This window comes from Vicugna pacos, chromosome X, assembly GCF_048564905.1.
Source record: "Vicugna pacos chromosome X, VicPac4, whole genome shotgun sequence".
NCBI classification, from domain to species: Eukaryota; Metazoa; Chordata; class Mammalia; order Artiodactyla; family Camelidae; genus Vicugna; species Vicugna pacos.
Genome location: NC_133023.1, coordinates 65,873,170 through 65,895,034, shown reverse-complemented (window position 1 = coordinate 65,895,034; position 21,865 = coordinate 65,873,170). Strand labels below are relative to the sequence as shown.

Sequence of the window (21,865 nt, the reverse complement as noted above, 5' to 3'; positions counted from 1 at the left end):
ATAACTAAATTAGAATAAATAGAAAGACATTAATATGACTATTTGATTTGTCACTGGAATTATAAATAAATTGTTTTGGATCAGAATATATCAGTTTTCTAAATACTAACTGCAGATTTTGTCCTTGCATAACAAATATTGCCAGACTGATAAGTAACTATGGAAGTTTAGAAAAAGAGAAGAGAGTAAAATGTATTTTAAAAGTGCTGTGTTTTATAAGAAGGAATCAAGTTAATCAATCTACTTTTTACATTTATATTCAAATGACTCTATTTTCAATTAGCTTAAACCTGAATATAGACCATGTTATCTAATAATACTATTCTAATAACATCACAGAAAGTTTCTTAGGCCAGAGTTTTATGAATATGACCATGAAACTATTACTGTAGAATTAGTAATAACAAATAAGCTTATCTTATTTGAGCTCTCACATTTTAATTCAATATAATCTCAAATACTGCTTTTAGAACTTAGCACTCTTAAAAAGGCTGTGCGTGCACACACACACTGTGGTTCATTCATTATTAAGAAAGGCTCTTGGTTAAGAGGAATAGAAATACTCTCTTGTTACACCCAGTTTGTTTTATATGTTATTACTGGCTTTTAAGCTGATAATCTAAATAAGGATGTTTGAGAACTATGATAAATCTCTAAATCAGGTGCAAATAATTTTTAAAATGTGAAATCCAGTCATAATGATCAAAACAGGTCAGACAGTGTCAAAAGTGTTGCAGCTGATCCTGACAAATTACTATACGAAGGAAAAAAGAACCAGAAAGGGTTTTCTAAAAGATAAAAACTACTAGCTTGATCTGTCTGGTTTGAGATTGTCAAATTATTCCCAGAAGTGCTTTTTATAGTAACTACATCCTTATAAGCAGCATCAGACTCTGCTCTAACATGATTTTCAGATATGGGTAATAGAAATTGAGATATGGATAGTTTAAGTTATTTCAAAACTCCTTGTCATTTTCATTGAGAATGTTAAATATTGTTATTAAAGGCTTTATTTTGTCATGGTTTTATGAAATGGGAAAAATAATGGTTAATCTTTAATCTGGAGATATAAGTATAATATAAGTAGATATAAAGATACATATCTACCAGCAAAAACATCATTAAGGACACATATAAAATCATGCCTTGCTATTTACTTCAAAAATGGCATGAAAAATGTCTATCCAAACTGTAATAGGTCAAACAATCTGCAGGTGTTATAAAATAACAGTGCATTTAAAAATCTTCTAATTTAATGTATACCTTGGTTTCTCAGCTCATTGTTTCTGCTTGGTTCCCCTCATCTGGATGCTTTCAGTTAAACTGTTAGAAAAGTTCTAGAGGATTAATCCCCTTATCCCATTTGCTTATTGCTGTTTCAGGTGTTGTGCACCTGTTTTATCTATCCTTCTTTCATCACTGTAAAAATTAATTCTCTTTTGTCAAAGGAGTATCTCAAAATTCTACAATATTTCTTCCACTAATGGAATCTGTTAGATCAAAATGAAGTCAGAGAACACTTCCCAACTAGTTCTATAAGGTCAGTTCCCCAATTCATTGTATGAAGCAGTAATTCCTTGATACTCAAACTAGACAAAGACATCACAAGAAAGGGAAGATAAAGTATGGGACAATAACAATTATTAATATAAGTGCAAAAATGTTCAACAAAATACAGGCAATCAAAATTCAGCAATGCATAAAAGAAATTATACATCATGACCAAGACTATTTTATCCAAGGAACAAAAGGTTAGTTCAACATTAAAAAAAGTTAAAATATCTCTTTTTGCAGATGACATAATCTGACATGTAGAAAGTCCCCAAAGCTCCACCAAAAAACCATTTAGAACTGATAAACCAATTCATTAAAGTTGTAGGATTCAAATTCAACATATAAAAGTCAGCTATGTTTCTATACACTAATGAAGAACAACCAGGAAGAGAAATTTAAGAAAACCATCTCAACTACAATTACATCAAAAAGAATAAAATAGCTAGGAATAAATTTAACCAAAGAGAAAAACTTTCACACTGAAAACTACAAAATATCAATGAAAGAAATTAAAGACACAAATAAATGGAAAAATCTCACGTTCAGTAATTGGAAGGCTTGATATTGTCCATACTTCCCAAAGTGATGAAGAAATTCAATGCAATCACTATCAAAACCCTAATAGCATTTTTTACAGAAATAGAAAAAAATTCTAAAATTCATACGGAAACACAAATCACACAACATAGGAAAAGCAATATTAAGAAAGAACAAAGATGGAGGCATCATACTTCCTGACTTAAAATTAACCCTAATCCTAACCCAAAGCTACACCAATCAAAACAGCATGGTACTGGCATAAAAAATACACATATAGACCAATGGAACACATTAGAGAGCTCAGAAATAAACTCACGCATATATGGTAAACTGATCTTTGATAACGGTGCCAAAATTACACAAAGGGTAATGGGTAGTCTATGCAACAAAAATGGTTCTAGGAAAACTGGATATCCACATGAAAAATAATAAAATTAAACACTTTTAGCATACACAAAAATCAACTCAAAATGGATTAAAAACTTAAACATAAGACCTGAGATTGTAAAACTCCTAACTGAAAACAGAGAAATCTTCATGACACAGAAAAAAGAAATAAAATTATGTCTATTTTCAGATGTCATGGTTTTATATATAGAAAACTCTAAAGAATCTACAGAAAAACCATAAGACCTAATAGCCAAGTTCAACAAGGTTGAATAATACAAATTAAATATAGAAAATTCAAATATATTTCTATACACTAGCAGTGAACTATTCAAAATTGAAATCAAGAAAACTATTTCACTTACAATTGAATTAAAACATTAAAAATTAAAAAGAAATAAACTTAACAAAAGAAGTGCAAAACTATGCTCTGAAAACTACAAAACATTGTTGAAGAGATTGAAGAGAACCTAAATAAATGGAAACACATCCCATATGTTCATGGATCAAAATACTTAATATTGTTCTGATGGCATATACTCCCCAAACTGATCTATAATACTCCCTACAGAAATTCCAGTTGTTTGTTTTAGGCAGATATTGATCATGAACTTCTTATGTAAATATAAGGACCCATAACTTCCAAAATAATCTTGAAAAAACAAAAGAGCAAAGTTGGAGGACTCATATTCCTAAATTTCAAAACTTACTATAAGGTTACAGTAATCAAAACATAAGTCTGGCATGAGGATAGACATATCGATCATGGAATATAATTGAGAGTCCAGAAATAAACCCTTTTATGGTCAAGTGATTTTTATTGACAATGGTGCCAACTGAATTGTATGGGGCAAATAATAGTGTCTTCAATAAATTTTACTAGGAAAATTGGATACCAACCTGCAAAAGAATGAAAGTGGTTCCCTGCCTAATATCAAACACAAAATTTACCTTGAAAAAGAAGATAGGTTTAAGTGTGAGGGCTAAATTATAACACTTTTAGATCAAAGAATTAGGAGTATATATATCTTCAAGGAGTACCATTTGGTTTTGGCAAAGGAGTCTTAGATACAACAGCAAAAGCATATGTGGAAAAAGAAAAATAGATAAGTTAAACTTTATTAAAATTAAAAACTTTTTTTTATCAAAAAACACTATGGAGAAAAAGTAAAAACACAATCCACAGAATAAGATATAAGATAAAATATTTGCAAAACATATATTTGATAAGGTTTTTGTATCCAGAATACATAAAGAACTCTTAAAAACTTGAAAACAAAAAGATAAACATTCAATTTAAAAATAAAAGAAAAGGACTTAAGTAGATATTTCTCCAAAGAAGATAAGCAAATGGACAATAGCACACAAAAAGATACACAAAATCATTATTCATCAAGGAATGCAAGCCAAAATCACAAGATAACACTTCATACCCAGTAGAATAGCTATAATCAAAAAGACAGATAATAGTAAGTGTTGGACAAGATAGAAATTGGAACCTTCATACATTGCTGTTGGAAATGTTAAATTCTGTAGCCACTTTCGAAAACAGTGGCTTGTGGTAGTTCCTCAAGAGATTAAATATAAAGTTACCATATATATGGCCCAGCAATTCAACTCCAAGGCATACACACAAAAAATATGAAAACATAAGTGAACACAAAATGACACATCAATGTTCACAGCAGCATTATTGATAGCAGCCAAAATACGGAAACACCCTGAATGCCCATCAACTAATGAATGGTTAAACAAAATGTAGTGTATCCATACAATAGAATAATATTCAAACATAAGAAGGAAATAAAGTATTGAGTCATTCTACATCATGGAGGAACTCTGAAATCGTTATGCTAAGTGAAAGAAGGAAGCTGCAAAAGTCCACATATTGTATGATTTCATTTATATGTAAAATCCAGATTAGGCAAATCCACAGAGATAGAAATCAGATTTGAGATTATCAGAGGCTGAGTAACGGGGAATGGGCAGTGACTACTAATGGGTACAGGGTTTCATTTTTGGTTTATGAAAATGTTCTGGAGTTAAATAGTAGCAATGTTTGCATAACCTTGAGAATATATTGAAAACACTGAATTGTACATATTAAATGTTTGACTTTTATTATATATGTGGTATATCTCAATTTTTAAAAAATGGAGAGGTAGACTTCTGCCTTCAAAAAATGGAGAAAATATATTTTTCCCTATTCCTTCCTCTAAGCACAGGTAATAAAACTGGGCATTATGTATAAAACAAATATAAGAAGTCTGAATGTGTAGAGAAAGGTAGACCCATTAGGGATATTGGGACCTAAGGAATAACACAACAGTGAATCTCCTGGGATTTCTTTTTGCCTCATGTATTCCTGACTGACTACTGGAAAAACCAGCAATCTACAAACACCAATAGGTACAGGCATAAAAAATAAAATTCCCAGTATAAGTGTGATGTGTCTAACCAAAGGACCAGGAGTGGGTAATACTAAAATCTTTTAGGCAATAACTGCTGTATTTCAGACAAACACCCCAGAAAAATATGCAGCCACATCCACACCCCATCAGCAAAGGCAAAATGGGAAAACCTAATCTTTACTCTTGCCAGGCTGTAATGAGATGCGCCAATGCCCTTCAAACCCCACCACCACTGGCAAGGGAGATGTCAGAAAAGAAGGCTTAACAGAGATATCAGTGCTTAGCAGCAATGAGGTCACTCGCCTGATACACAGTGTCAGTAGAGACTACATGGAGAGCCTAGACTTCCACCTTCTATCCAGTACCTTTCACCTTCCCATTTGGGGTGTTATCAGAGAAGATTTACTGGAAAATCAAGACAGTCACCACTGTTCAGTGGGAATGAGGCTACATGTTCAGTGGGAATGAGGCTACATGCAAGGCCACAGGGAGATTAGAAACCCCTTCCAGAAAGGATGGTATCAGTGGAATGAGGAGCCTGAACTCCTACCCCTATCCACCACTAATGTTGCGCTACCTTGTCCCAGGATATTAATGGAGGCAGAGTGGAGAATCTGGACTCCCCTAGATGCCTAGCAGAAATGAGGCAGTGTTGCCTCCCTTACCCGACCAGAGCTGTGTCAGGAGAGCCCTGAAAAAATGTAAGATTTAAATAAAATCCAGAGTCTCACATGTCCATGTTTCAATAAAACAATCACTTGTCAAACCGAAAACCTAGAATATTTCAACTTGAATAACAACAAACAATGAACAGCCAGCAACACCAAGATTCCACAGATATTGTAGTTATCTGAAAAGGATTTTAAGGCTGTTGTTATAAAAATACTTCAATGAATAATTACAAAGATATGTGAAACAAATGAAAGAATAGAAAATGTCAGGAAAGAAATGGAAAGTTATAGCAAAAATAATAGTAAAAAGTTCAAGAAGCAAATGGACATTTTAGAACTGAAAACTACAATAATAAAAAATGTAAAACTCAATGAGTAGGCTCAATAGATAGAGTGAAAAGGGCAGAGGAAAGAATCTGTGAACTTAAAAATAGAAAAATAGAAATTACTTAGCTGAACAAGAGGGAGAAAACACACTTAGAAAAAACAAACAGAAAGAAAAAGAGCTACAGAGGCATATGGGACTATGACACAAGATCCATCATTTGGATCGTTGGGAGTCCCAGAAGGAAAGGGGAAAGAGGGAAAGTCTGAAAAGCTACTCAAAGAAATAAGGTCTGAAAACTTCCCAAATTTGTCAAAAGACATACACTTACACATTCAAGAAGCTGAACAAATCCAAACAGAATATATCCAAAGAAATCTTCACCAAGACATATCATTTTCAAACTTCTAAAACCAAAGAAAAAGAAAAAATCTTGAAAGTAGCCAGAAAGTAACAACCCATTACCTATCAGAGAAAAAGGAAACTGAATTCAAACGCAGTGTATTTCTCATCAGAAACCATGATGGCCAGAAGGAAATGGTACAACATTTTCCAGGTGCTAAAAATATAATCATCAACCCAGAATTATATATCTGGTGAAAATATCCCTCAGGAATAAATGAGACATGGAGATAGTGTCAGATGAAGGAAAACTAAGAGAATTTGTTGCCAGCCAGCTTACTTTAAAAGAATGTCTAAAGAAAATTCTCTAAACAGAACAAAAATGAAAAGGAAAATTTGACCATCAAGAAGAAATAAAAAATAATGGAAAGAGCAAAATATGAGTAAATACTTATAAAACACTTTGAACTGAATGAAAATAAAAATACAATATATCAAAATAGTGGAATTCAGCTAAAGCAATAATGACAGGAAATTTATAGCATTAAAAGCTTATATTATAAAAGAGAAAACAGGTAAAATAAATTATCTAATCTCCCACCTTAAGAAATTAGAAAAAAGAAGGGCAAAATAAAACCAAACCAAGCAGAAAAGAATGCAACAATAAAGGTCAAAGCAGGAAAAAAAATGAAACTGCAAGCAAAGCAATAATAAAGAAAATCAAAGAAACAAAAGCTGATTCTTTGAAATGATCAATAAAATTTGAAAACCTCTAGCTGGAATGACAAACACAAAAGAGAAGGCACAAATTACCAATATTAGTGTTCCACAGATATCAAAAGAATAAAAAGGAATACTACAAACAGTACTATGCACATGAATTCAATAAGTTAGAGTAAACAGAGGAAGTCCTTAAAAAGTACAGTCAGAACTTGTCTAATGGGAAAAATAGTCCAAGTATTGTTATAACTATTAAAGAAATTGAATCTAGAGTTTTTAAATATCCTCAAAATGAAATTTTTGCTCTCAAATGGTTTCACTGAATAATTTCACCAAACATTTTAAAAAGAATTGACACCAATTCTACATAACTTCTTCCAGAAAATAGAAGGAACCCCTCCCCATTCATTTTTATGAGACAAGTGTTACTCTGACACTAAATACAAAGCCATTGCAAAAAAGTAGACTGCAGGCCAATCCCTCCTGAATATAGATGCACAATTTAAAAGAAAATATTAGCTAACAAAATCCAAAAATGTATAAAAAGAATTATATATTATGACCAAGTATGATTTATTCCAGGTATGCAAGGCTAGTTTAAATTGGAAAATCAATCAGTGTATTTCACCATATCAACAGGCTAAAAAAATTATACAGTCCTAAAAACATATGCAGAAAATGCATTTGACAAAATGCATCACCCATTCATGAAACAAACCCAGCCAGTTGACAACAGAGATAAATTACCTCAACTTGATAAAGAGTATCTACAAAGAAATCTACAGAGAACATCACACATAATGTTGAAAAACTGAATGCTTTCCTGCTTAAATCAGGAAGAAGTCAAGGATGTCCACGTTCATCACTATTATTCTATGTAGTACTGAAGTTCCAACCATGACAATAAGGCAAAAAAAAGAATAAAATCCCATAAATCTAAAATATGATGCAAATAAACTCATTTACAAAATAGAAACAGACTCACAGGCATAGAAAACAAACTATGGTTACCAAAGGGGAAAGGGAAGGGGGAGGGATAAGTTAGGAGTTTAGGATTAGCAGATACAAACTACTATATATAAAACAGGTAAACAACAAGGTCCTGTTGTATAGCACAAGGAACTATATTCAACATCTGGTAATCACCTATAATGGAGAAGAACATGAAAAAGAATATATATGTGTGTATGACTGAATCACTATGCTGTATACCAGAAAATAGCATAACACTGTAAATAAACTATACATGAATAAGAAAAAAAGAAAACATTACAACATAAACCAAAAAAAAACCCAAATAAAAGTCCCATAAATCAAAAAGACAGAAATAAATTTCCTTTATTTGTAGATGGCATGACCTGACTGTCTATGTAGAAAATCCTAAAGATTAAAACCAACCAAAAGTTTTCTAGAGCTAATGAGTGAGGTTAAGATGGCAGGATACAAAATCAACATATAAAAATCAACAGTATTTTTACATACTAAGAAAGAGATAGTGTGACAACTGAAAGTACAAAACCATGTATAATTATACAAACATTAACAATTATACAAACAATGAAATACTTAAGTATAAGTCTAACAAATCTTGTACAGGACTTGTATGCAAAAAGCTAAATTTATTGATGAAAGAAATCAAAGAAAATGTAAATAAATGAAAAGACACACTATATTCATATATTGGAAGACATAAAATAGTAAAGATGTAAATTTTTCCCAAATTAATCTGCAATTTTAATGTAATTCCTATCAAAAGCCCAGCAAGGAGTTTTATTGACATAGACTTTCTTTTGCAAAACATATGAAAAAGTCTCTAGGATAGCCATGACAATCTTGAAAAAGTAATAAAGTAGGAGGAGTAATTCTATCAGGTATTGAAGCTTACAATGAGCTTCAATAATAAAGACTGTGGTACTGACAGAAGGATAGAATCATAGATAGATAAAATTGAATAAAGAACCCAGAAATAGTCCTGGATAAGTACAGATGACTGATTTTTGACAAAACTACAAAAGCGGAGTGGAGGAAGAATAGCCTTTTCAAAAAATGGTGCTGGAGCAGGAAAAAAAAAACTTGATTGAGATCATGATTATAAATATAAAAGGTAAAACTTTAAAACTTATAGCAGAAAACATAGGAGAAAATCTTCAGGACCTATGGCTATGTGAATAGATTTTAGACTTGACACCAAAAGCACCATAAAAGAGAAAAATGACAAATTGGACTGCATCAAATATAAAAATTTGCTCTGCATATGATCTTTTTAAGAGGTTATAAAAAACAAGCTACAAAGTAGGGGAAATATTTGCAAACCACATATTTGATAAAGGATTTATATGTAGAATATACAGAAAACTCAAAATTCAATGATATAAAAACAAGCAAAACAATTAGAAAATGGGGAAAAGACATGAAGAAATATTTCAACAAGAGGACATACAGACAAAGGGTTCAATATCACTAGCCATTAGATAATCGAAAATTAAGACTATACTGAGATATCACTACACACACCTATGAAAAGAGCTAATTTTTTTAAAAGGGTCAACACAAAATGCTGGTAAGTATGTGGAGAACCTGGAGAACTCATATATAGCTAGTGAGAATATAAAAATGAAGATAGATTAGCGGTTTGTTATAAAACTATACATACACTTACTATATGATCTAGCTCTTGCACATTTGTCCCAGAGAAATGAAGTTATATCGACATAAAAATCTGTAGGTAAGTGTTCATACAAGCTTTATTAATAAAAAGCAAAAACTGGAAACAATGAGATGACCTATAATGGAAAAATGGTTATGCAAACTGTGAAACATACCATGAAATATTTCTCAGTAATAAAAAAGGAAAAAAAAAACTATTGACACATGCAACAATTTGGAAGGGTATCAAGGGAATTTAGCTAAGTAAAAAAAAAAAACTCAATAAGTCACATACTGTATGATTCTATTTGTAGAATATTCTTCAGATGATGGAATTATAGAAATGGAAAACAGATTAGTGATTTTCATGGGTTAGGGATCATGGAGTGAGGAGGGAAACAATAAAGGAATAGCAGGAGACACATCCCTGTGGTGATGAAAAAGTCCTGTATCTTGGTTGTGGTGGTGTTACACAAATCTACACATGTGATAAAATTCAATAGAAGGATATACAAAGAGACATACACACCAATGTGTGCATATAAAACTGGTGAAATATGAATAAGATGTGTGAATATACCAATGTAAATTTTCTGATTTTTGCATCAGATTATAATTATGTAAGGTTTTGCCATGGGAGAAACTGGTCAAAGGGTACACGGGATCTTTCTGTATTCTTCTTGCAACTTACTTTGAATCTACAGTTGTTTCTAAATAAAAAGTTTTTTAAATGTATGTAATTCAAAGAAAACTTCTAAGATACGTTCCTTGTTCTCTTTTCTATTTAGAATCACTGAATAGCATGAAATGCACAAAATTGTATCTTTCACTTCCTTTTATGTATTTTACCTTCCCCATAAAGTTCATTTGTAATGATGTTTGCATTTCAGTTGGTCCAATACTTTAGTTTCTCTTATTCAAAAAATATAATATTCAACAGATATATTTTCCATTTTAACCAGGGTCATAATCATTTCCACACACCTTCCAAAAAAAAAATAGTGTAGTATCTGAGATTGTCTCAGGAATAGATAGAGAGCAGCATCTGATTGAATAGAAAATATTTACATTATTATAGTGTCAATATAAAGCCAAAACCCTCCTCTAAACTGAAATCAGTCTTTTTGCATAAAAATAAATATGATAGTACTTTAATTTAGATTCTTATAATCAAAGGATGTTAAAGCTATTAGCTTTTCATCTGTAGCCGGTAGATTGATTTAAAATGTAATGGTCCAGTGAACTTAAGTCTTGGGCTAGATGATACCTTTTATTGTTCCGATGATTATATAGAATTCCAGATTCGATTATCAGTGCTTCTTCTACATATAAAGTTTTCAATAAATGCATTCAATACAAAATGTAAAATATCAAAAAGCCCCTATTCCTGTCAGCAGTTTGGGAGACCAGTGGCTGCCCAGGGAAGAGGGTCTTCTTCCTTTGTGTTTTTGCTTCCACATAAGTAGGGTAGATAGTCCCAAAGGCTCCACTCTAAAGAATTCCAGAACTGATTGTTAAAGACCATGTAACACAATGTCATAACATGCGATTGATTTGGTCAGTTTGTTCGACTAAGTCTGTGGAAAAACAAAATCAAAGGCTTCACTTGACTGACTGGTCAGTTTAGTCAAAATACTGGAGTTAAATATAAAGTAACACTTTTGGTAAGTCATACTGGACAAAGGTGAATTGGACATCACTGCCAGGAAAGTTCAGATCACATAGACTTTGAAATGGCTGCATGTGAAAATTGAAGGCAAAATGAAAATTCTCATTTGAGACATGTTTCACACTATCACCCAATTTTACAAGGTAGAGTAAGAGGTGGGCTATGGGTAACATACTTTAATGGTATTCCTTCATTTTCTCAAAATTTCCACATAATAGCAAAGCTGGCATTTTATAATTTCCAGAGCTATAAATCATTTTTAAAATCATGATGATATTACTCAAAACAGATGTGAAAACATATGTTTGCCACAGTTGTATAAACTGCCTACTTGTCAACCTTAATAAATGTTGCAATTTCTACTTTAACTGCATTCCCTTTTAAGAACTAAAATCTATTCTAGGAAAATATATTTTATTTTAATAACACAAAGCAACTGGTAGAACCTGACACAGAAAATCTCACTTAAAAGAAGGCTTTCCTCTATAAGGAAAGTACAATTTAATATGCCACTCCTGTCTATTAATGTCCTCATCAGGGTATGTGACCAACATATTTGAAATGAGAATAACTGTGCCATTCCACAGCAAGAGATTCAGAAATGCCAGAGAACACCACTGTGTATTTTATGAAAATCAGTTACTGTACATCTGTACTAGCACTCCAGCTGATTTTTCATAAGACACAGCAGTGTGTACTTGAACACTGCAGCACGCAGGCCAGTCCTAAATGCCATTTTGACTTATGGGGTTTGCAGTTTTGACGGAATTGTATGTATCATGGACAGCTTGAGATTTTCCTAGAAAAGCTGCTTTACTACCAAACTGTCCTTCAAACAGTCATGCCTTGCTGGGCAAGAGGTTTCAGGAACAAATTGTTGCTGGGTTATGAATGAAGTTTTATCTTTAATGACAAGTTCATTACCTGTGTAAGAGTTTGGGTAGTTTAATATACTGACACTGATTTCTTCAATTCTGACAACTTTTCTGAAATCAATCATTTACATCTGGGGGCCCCGGTGGGTATAGCCTTTCAGAGTTTGGATGAAAAAGACAAAACATGTGGTGAGGAAACCAACCATGCATCAATGAAATTAAAATCATACATTATTCCAAATTCTAACTAAAATACTCATCTAGTAATTAGGAAGCAAGTTCAGTTGAGAGAAGAAAGAAAATTTTCTCCATTAACTCTTCAGCTCATGAAGGTTTTATTTTTCTACATATTTTGAGCATCTTTAGTAGAGGTAGAAAAATGCACCCTATAGTGAATTACAGTCAGACCATCTGATAAATTACCTATTAGCTTATGTTCTTTAGCTTAGAGTTACTGACTCATGTCACAGTTATAATACAGAACCTATAACATATGCTGATATATTTTCCTTTACTCTTACCTTAACAGCTTTTTTAAATAAAGTTGTACTCAGCTTTCATATCAAGGTAGCATGACTTTGAAATTCTTACTCTCCCCTACCTTCCTTAAACAGATATCCTATGAAAAACCTGGATACTGTGCAGAAATGACACGTGTACGTTAATGGATCAAAAGCCGGATTGCCCTTGTATCTATCAACATTCTAGGTAAATAGGTGATTGGAGTAACTTACTAAACTTTCATTTGAAATGTCCAAATTAGTATATACTTTTAAAATCACTTTAGAGGGTTGAGGGGAACATTTCTCCTCCATGACAGCAATTCAAGTTTTTCAAACATAACCAACAAATGGTGATTCATTTACATACAGTTTACAAAGTGCATATGTAATAAAAAGAGAGTCAGATGTCTCTGATCAGGCAAAATAAAAGGGCTTAGGGTAAAGACTGCAACCACAGGTTCAGAGAAGCATTGGACTAATATGTTATTTATAACATCAAATAAACAAGCTTAAGGTAATATTATTTTTTTGCTGCTAAAAGAATTTATCCAAAGCCAGTATGGATATTTTCTGACTTAGGGAATTGTGGATACAATATATAGCACTGGGATCTTAATTGAGTTAGTATCTGATCTGTATATGTACATCAAATAGCAAAAATCATTTTACCTTTATTTTCCCTTTGGAATTTTTTGATGGTTGGTCCATTATCCTGATCAACAATGAGTTCTTCTCTATTGCTGGGCATCATAACTATAAATCAGAGATATAACTGAGAAAATTTCTTGCAAAACACCCAAAAGAAAAGCAGAAAAGCATTACATAAACAGCCATTTTACTCTAGTAACAACTAACGTGAATTTTATACACTTCTGCTTCTGAACCAGTGAAAAGATTTTTATTGGTCTGATGATCATACAATTTAAAAATCAATAAGCTGCTTAATCATGTGAACTTTAAAATATAATTAATATATAGTACATATATAATTGCCAACATATTGTCTTTAAATCATTTAGAACATTTCCTCTTTAAAACTGACGTGCAAATTAGCTATTTACCTCCATAATTAATAATATATTTCCAAAAATGCTTCTGAAAAGAATTTAGCACTTAATTTCATGAGTTTAAAATAATTATGCATTTAATTCACTCTCTAGAGTTTGCAAATAGATAGCAAAATTAATAGATACGATATAATTTTCTAGTAATTGTTGTAGGTGCTTCTTCACAAAACACTTACATTGAAAGAGGAAAATCATGTCAATTTTCAATTTATCATTTAATTCTCCATAGTTATATTTTATTAAAACCTTATATTGGCACTATCAATAAAATATGGTCACGTTAAACCAAAAAATCACCAAACCTTTTACTTCATTTACAGACAATCTCAAATCATGCTTGGACAATTGTGGAATGCACAAAGAGTATAATTCCTGACAGTGGAATCAGAAATGCTTCATGTTGTCAAGGTTTTTTAGAATGTTTTATTGCTTTCAAAATTTATTTTATTTTTAAGTATTAAGATACATTCTCTTATGATACAGCTATCACAGAGTGTACATATTTCCCTATGTGCTCTGCTTTCAACCAGCATTCAATAAATAATTCCCTCTCTCCCTTTCCCTTCTCCCGTCTCCCTCATCAGTACAAAGATTATCCTTGAAAGAAGAATTTGTTTGGTTTCTTGATTCATTTATGGTCATCTGGCTATACACCCACAGGTCTTGCTCAGACTTCCTTGAATCAGTTGCACACAGTAGTGTAACAAGTAGGTTAGTCTGTATCCACAGACCAGAGTAAAGCTAAAAGACCTCTGTCACTTCTTCTAGAAATTATTCGTACACTCTTAACAGCCATTAGCCTCAAGTTCTAACTCAGTGGTTCTTAACTCTGGCTGCACATTAGAATCTCCTGAGGAGATACTGAAAAGCAAAACAAAACACTGCTGCTAGGCTCTATTCCAGACCAGGTAAATGAGGCCCTGAGCCTGTGGCCTGGGCATTCAGATTTGTAAATGCTCCATAGATTATAATGGGGAGTCAGATTTGAGACCCACTGAGCTCACTATGAAGTTAAATAGCTACAAACAATGTATAATATTGACAGGCTAAGTGAGACTTGGATGAATTTCCACAAGGGAAAAAACGTCTCTGTCCGTCCCAGGGACAAATACAGAACCTAACACCTTCTTTAATCCTTCAAACTCTTCTCCACTCCCATAAAAACATTATTTTGGAGAGCCTTGAGCAATCACAATTATGAAGTATAAAAATTTGCAGTTCACATAAAAAATGTCCTTATAGTAAGACTGAAAGAAGAGCAGAAATAATTTTCCCTAAAGGACATGGATAGATAGGAAATTGGATTGTGTAGATACAGAAGATTAATGAAGATTTTACCTAGCTCATTTGGTTCATAATTATTATATACTAAATGAGAATTTGTTACAGCTGAAGGCACTTGGTAATGTCTGTATACCTGAGTAGGACCAGACAGCAGATGATAAGCAATCAAGGTAAAACCACACAGAGGAAAATAGTGCATATCCTTCACATTTCCTCAGCACTTTAAATTTCTGAAGTGTTTGTCCACATATTATTTCATTTGACCTCACAAAACTCCAGTGCATTAGGCAGAGCTGTAAGTATTCCCATATATTAGGTAAAGATACTCATGGTTGTTAAGTGACATACCCAGGATCTCATAGCTAGTAAGGACCAGACTGTGGCTAGATTCAATTCTCCAATATGCCACATCACTGACAAAAACATTATTCTATTTCTGGAATAGTGTCTATGGTGTCAGACTTCTGAGATAATACAAAGTAGATATAAGGAAAAGCAAGCTAAATATTTGTGATCTGAATTGTTGAGATTGTAGCAAATCATACATTGATTCACTTTTTAATGGCTCTTAAATGATTAACTGCCTAAATGCTATTTTATCTTCCATTATTAGAAGGATGCTGTGAATGTAACAAGTGATTTGTATTATACTAGCTATTAAATACCAACATATTGAATCAACATATACTCTACAAAAATCCCTGCAAATTTTCCCATGAGAGCCAGTGATACAGTAAATTTAGGTGCTTCCAAAGAATCAAATTCTAATACTTTGTTTCATTTTGTTGTTCATATTGCTTCAGCAAAAAACCCCACAAATTGATCACTTCAAAAAACCATTTATATTAAGGAAGCATCAGCTCCCCAGCTTTTTTCTCCACTCTCTATTGCTTAATAAAGAATTTCCATTATCTTTCAATTCATTGTTTCAGATGAGATACTCACCCATTCTCTCCGAATGGTGATCCATCTGAGAGGGAGAGCTGGACACACTGCTGCTGGGGTGGGAGGAGGTCTGGCTCCCAGGGCGATGACTCTCTTCCAGAGAGGGAGCAGGAGAAGGACTCTCTGGGATCCGTTCCTTCCACAAAAGGAAATAGAAAAGGAAATGTCACCTGTGCACCAAGTTTTTCATGTTGGATGAGTCCATAACATTTGAAATGTTGACTTCTCATCCTGAAAGTTCATCCATTCACAATACCTGGTCTTAAACACACATCTTTAGATAAAAACATATTTTTTGTTCTTAGGAAATTAACAGGGTATCATGAGTGTTAAATAAGAGAAGATGAAAGGGCTCAGTGCCATGCCAGTTCCATGGTAGAGGCTCAAGAAAAGTTAGTTTCCATTTCTTTTCCTAGGAAATTCATCAAGAATTATGAATAAAGTGATTATTATTCATGAAGGTTATTGTTATTGCAAGCTTCTACATTGGTATGATGTTCATGCTATAATCTAGGGGGTGATCCTACTCTCTGAGTAAGAAGACCTCTCACAGGTAAACACTTGAGAACCCTGGAATAAAGCTCACAAATAGTGGCAACTGGGACATGTTGAGTCTTTCTGCACATACAAAAAGTATGGAAAGAATATACTTGTAATCTACCAGACCTTAGGAATTCATGTGAATTTTGCCAACAAAAGAGTTGGGTAGTCACAGGACACAGTGATGGGTTTTGAAAACTAACGTGAAAACTTATCAATATTAGTTCATTAGTATTGTTTAGATTTTTATAGTTTTTAATAATGAATCTGAGTAAAAATAAGATATTTCTTTTACATACCTCTGTACTAACTGATATGGTTGTCAGGATTTTTGGGATTATGATGATTGCTATAAAACTCTGATATTAGTCACTATGTTTATGCATCACAAACTGATGAATAAATCTGACAATCATTCTGTTAATGTGATAAATAAAAAACAAAATTGTGGTGTTTATTCATTTATGCAATAAATGTGACTGGGTGATAGACATGCTGGGACAGAGAATGTTTGTTCTGTAAAGTATTTAATTCATCCATAATAAATTTCTTAAATTAAATGTTCTGTCTAATTATGTGTAATTATAACATCAGTATTCTAATCATCATAACATTAAAAATTAGTTTGTCAAATGTGTGCTTATACATTTTCACACTGATTTTGCATGAGAGGCCCCAAATTGATAAATCCCTTTAAGAAAAATTGTTTTTAATGCAAAAGTACTAGCATGAGAGTTAAAGGCTATTATTTCATTAGTATAAGTTACCATTTTGCAATGTCTATCATTGTGGCAGGCAGAATACTCCACCTCTCCACAAAGATTTAGTCTATATCCTAATAGCTGGAACCTGTGAATATGTTGCCTCAAACACGGGAATCTTAAAAAAAAAGAAAAGATATAAGTTCTATTCACATGCCAAAAACAGACTCACGGACATAGAAAACAAAGTATGGTTAACAAAGGGGAAAGGGTAGGGAAGGGATAAAATTAGGAGTTTGGGATTAACAGACACACATTACTATATATAAAACAGATAAACAACAAGGATCTACTGAATAGCACAGGGAACTATATTCAATATCTTATAATAACCTATAATGGGAAAGAATCTGGAAAGAAAAAATATATATGTATGTATATGTATAACTGAATCACTTTGCTGTACATCTGAAAGTAACATTGTAAATGACCTACACTTCAATAAAATTTTTTAATTTAAAAATATGTCGTCTCACATGACAAAATGGAATTTTCATACGTGATTGAGAATCTTCAGATAGAGATATAGCACTGGATTATCTTGGAGGCAGAAAGGGAAAGTCAAAAGAAGATATGATTGTAGAAGGATGGTCAGAGAGAAGCAACGTTGCTGGCTTTGAAGATGGGGGAATAGAACCATGAGCCAAGAAATGCAGTTGGCCGCTAGAAGCTGCAAAAAGCAAGGAAACTGATTATTTCTGGGACACTTACAGAAAGAAATGCAGTCCTGACAACACCTTGATTTTAGTTCAGTGATACCTATGTCAGACATCTGATCTCCAGAACTGTAAGATAATAAATTTGCATTGTTTTTAAGCCACTAAATTTGTTGTAATTTGTTACAGAAACAATAAAAACTAGTACAGTCATCAATGTAGTATGTTCATTTTTCAAATGGTGTTTGATAATACTATCTAGCATTTAGTTAACATTTGATAATTTTAATGAAAGGAATAGCGGACTTTGAGTGTATTAGCTGTAGTATTATATAATTACAAGGTACCAATTATATATATAGATTACACTTTAAAGGCTCCATAACAGTTGTCATGCTTCAAAAACATTTTAAGACAGTGAAATACACATTTCATTTATATTTAGTATACAGACAAATATCTAGTTGCAATAATCTGTATACAGGTCAAAATCAAAAGCAAAGCAGAAGAGAATAAATTTTTTTCCAAATAATTATATTTGTATTTTGAAGGGATGGTTTGGGGATGGACAGTAAAAGATATATAATCCTTATACCACATCCTTTAACGTTTTGAAAGGCGTAGTTCATCAGTTGTGAAATTCAACTTAAACTGTAGTGATTAAAAATACAATGTCTAAACACCACGTGTATACACACACACACATCCACCAATGAAAGGAATTTCAGATGAGGTCAAAACTATTTTTTTTGCTTTTTCCTGTTGTGTAGTCTTAATGACTCTATGCTAAAATATGTTCATAATGTGTAGAACATTCAGTCTTTGAATTCGAACATTGGATATTTGCTGAAAAAATGTGTAATTCAATGAACTACATCTTTAATGGACCTCTAAGTGAATAGACAGGGACAAAGTGCAGTGGTTACTGAGCAAAAATAGAACAGAACAAACAAAAATCACTGTGCAGGGGCAAACAGGACTCATACACACAGCAATTTATGCTACCCTAATATAAATGGATAAATTTTGAGTGACTCATAAAGTTGATGGCTTGGAAAAGTAAGAGACTCCAGCTGACAGTGATATTTGCTCTTGTCCACTCTGCTTAATAAAAAAATGAAAGTTCATTCTGAAGTTTTTAAAAATTGGAAGAGCTTCTACACCAAAAGAAAATGCTATAAGCAATGAGAAAAAAATATAGTGCTATAAAGAGGGAGCCCCAAAATGTTTAAAATTTGCATATGATCAAATAATATGAACTCAAATAATTTACTTTTAAACTCCTTCGACATTTTCAATAGCACATTAGGTGAAATAATAAATAACTTTGAAAACATGATTTAGAGTTACAGTAGCATTTTGCAGGAAATCATATTTCTGCTTTAAGATTTTGTAGCCTGCACTTTCCAAATTCAGTCAAGGTTCAGGTCATTGTTACTATTTTCCTAAGGCATCATACAAGTCAGACTTTTTTTCACCATGTAAACAATATTAGGTGAGTCCAGTGCCTTATATGTATTAAGAATTAAGTGTGTTTAAAAATTTTTGTGTGGAACTAGGAATCTTCAATTTCTCCTAAAATAATGAATAGTTCTTTAAACTATTTCTTCTTTGCAAGTCAACAGATCCATTTTTCAGCCCTGTAATCAGTATGCATCTATTTAGCTACTTAACTGCAATGTGCTTCGGTTCATTAGGTGGCTACTGTTGTGTCTCAGCCTAGTTAAATTTTCACAGCAAGTTAATCTGTTTTATTACAAATGAGAACACAAGTAATAATGTCCTCACCATTTGCCAAAGACAGGGTTAACAGTATTTGCAACAAATCAATAAGGGCATTTAGAAAGGAAAATTGCAAATCTAAAACCCCAATCATTTTACTCATTGATGACTTCATTTTATTTGGCATTTATGACTTTTACAACCATGTTACTCTTCATGTATTTCATTCGCGCCCCAACGGAAACAGCTGTAGCTCTTCTGAAACATTGTAGAAGTCTTCTCCAGAATCAGCCAAAGGAGCAGAGGAGAAAGATTTCCAAAACTGATACATATTTACTCAATCAAATCCCCATATTTCCCTGCAATTAGTAAAATTGTCTGCAACAATGCCTCAAATTCTAGCATATACTTATATAGTTCAAGGCTTAAGCCTAAGAAGAAAGAGATATTATAGAAAATGTTATTAATTTGCACATACTATCTCTTTTTCTATCATACTGCTTCCCTTTTCTGGGAGGGGTGTGGTTATCACAAATGGTCAAAGGAGACCTTCATCATATGAAATCATTTGAGAGTACATTTGAATCTTAATAAAGAACAGAGTCGATGCTGAGAAAATGCAGTTTTATGCAAGGTTTAACACTGTCAATTTGATATAGGATTTAGTTTATTGGCACTGAAGTATCAATTCTGCCCATTTTCACAGAGATCCTTTATTTCATCTCAATGTATTTGTTTACATCCTTGGAAATATGGCAGTATACACAGAACTTATGAAGTACTAATACATGCATATTAACATGTGTTAATATGTATGTGTGTAATTGCCTTTCAAGAACAACCACGTCAATATTACATTTTTACCTCTGATATTTTATTATATTGATTCTTATCAAGCATTCAGTGGGGTTATGTAATATACAATTTGTCTTTTTATTTTTATTTAATTAGAATTCAACTCTCACTGTAATTACTCTTCCAAATGTTAATCTATTAATGAGTTCCTAAAGGACTTAATGGCATTTCGCTGCTGAGGAGTGGCTTTTGGAAGTTTATCTGAATGCTGGATATTTTATCTGAATGCTGGATATTTTATTCATGCATTTGTCTTGACATATCATATTTAATTGATGTGTTCATTCTGTTTTGTCACCAAGGTTCTGCAGTAACAGAATGGATTGTAATTTGACAACCAATAAAATTAGGGACAAGAAAATGAAAAGTCTGTGCATTGTTGTTGCTAACTTGGCTTACCACTAATCCTGAGGAAGAATTTGATGCCCAAATTGGTTATCTTTGAATGCTATTGGAAGGATGGCAATTTATGAATTTTTATAAATCAGTTTAAGAGTTAGTATGTGTTCCACAATCACCAATTTACAATTGTATTTAAAAGTTAACACAGATGGCTGTGGCAAAGTTTTCATGAATTTAGAAAAAAACAGGGAGACTGGGAGGTGCAGCCGGAACATGTAACCATGAGAGAATCCAAAATCATAGGCACTCCCTATCTGTGACCTATGCGATAGTTGGACAAAGGACCCTCTCACCTCTTCAGTGTGGTCAACTTGTTCTGAAAGAAGCTGACAGCTTAAGGAAATCAGCTATAATATCTGCTCATAGCAGGTGAATGCCCTTGAGTGGGAGAACAGATAGTTCAGTGGGAATATGCATGGCTTGCAAATTACGTGGTGGGCTTGGACCTCTGCCACTCACCCAAACACACTCAAACACACACACGCACACACAGACAACACACACAAACACAAACGCCCCTTAATTCTTACTCAATGTATCTTCATCTCATGTTCTAAAAGATAGTAATAGCTTTGTCTTTCAATAGTGCATTTAAAATAAGACTCAACTAGTGATTTTTTTCAGTGAATCTGAAGTATCACAAAAAACCCTCTCTGTGTTGACTAATTTTAATGCCAGATGTTCACATGCTAATGCCATTGCCTTGTGACCATTTCCAATCAATTCATTAATTGCCAGCTGCTCAGCCAAACAAAAAACACAGCTAATCAGATGGTATTGGTAAACAGCCAAATAACAGCTTCCTACTTAAATTTCTTAAATTTGTTATCAGAGAAAATGATGGCACACTGATATGACAGAGTTCCCACAAATGTATTATAAGAAATTTAAATGTATAGAAAAATGTATTATGAGATATTTAAATGTCAAATTTGAAATAGGTTTTCATATCAATTCGATATTTTACTTATTTTGCTTTCAGGATTTTGC

At 32.7% G+C, this 21,865-nt stretch overlaps 1 protein-coding gene across 1 annotated transcript in view; it reads right to left on the bottom strand.

The window, feature by feature from the left end:
* LOC102540055 (dachshund homolog 2) overlaps window positions 1-21,865 on the bottom strand; it is a 393,218-nt gene that overhangs the window by 72,014 nt on the left and 299,339 nt on the right. Inside the window, exon 6 of the mRNA XM_072955849.1 lies at window positions 15,940-16,075. Within this exon, the coding sequence (XP_072811950.1) occupies window positions 15,940-16,075 (136 nt within the window). The remainder of the gene's footprint in view (window positions 1-15,939; window positions 16,076-21,865) is intronic.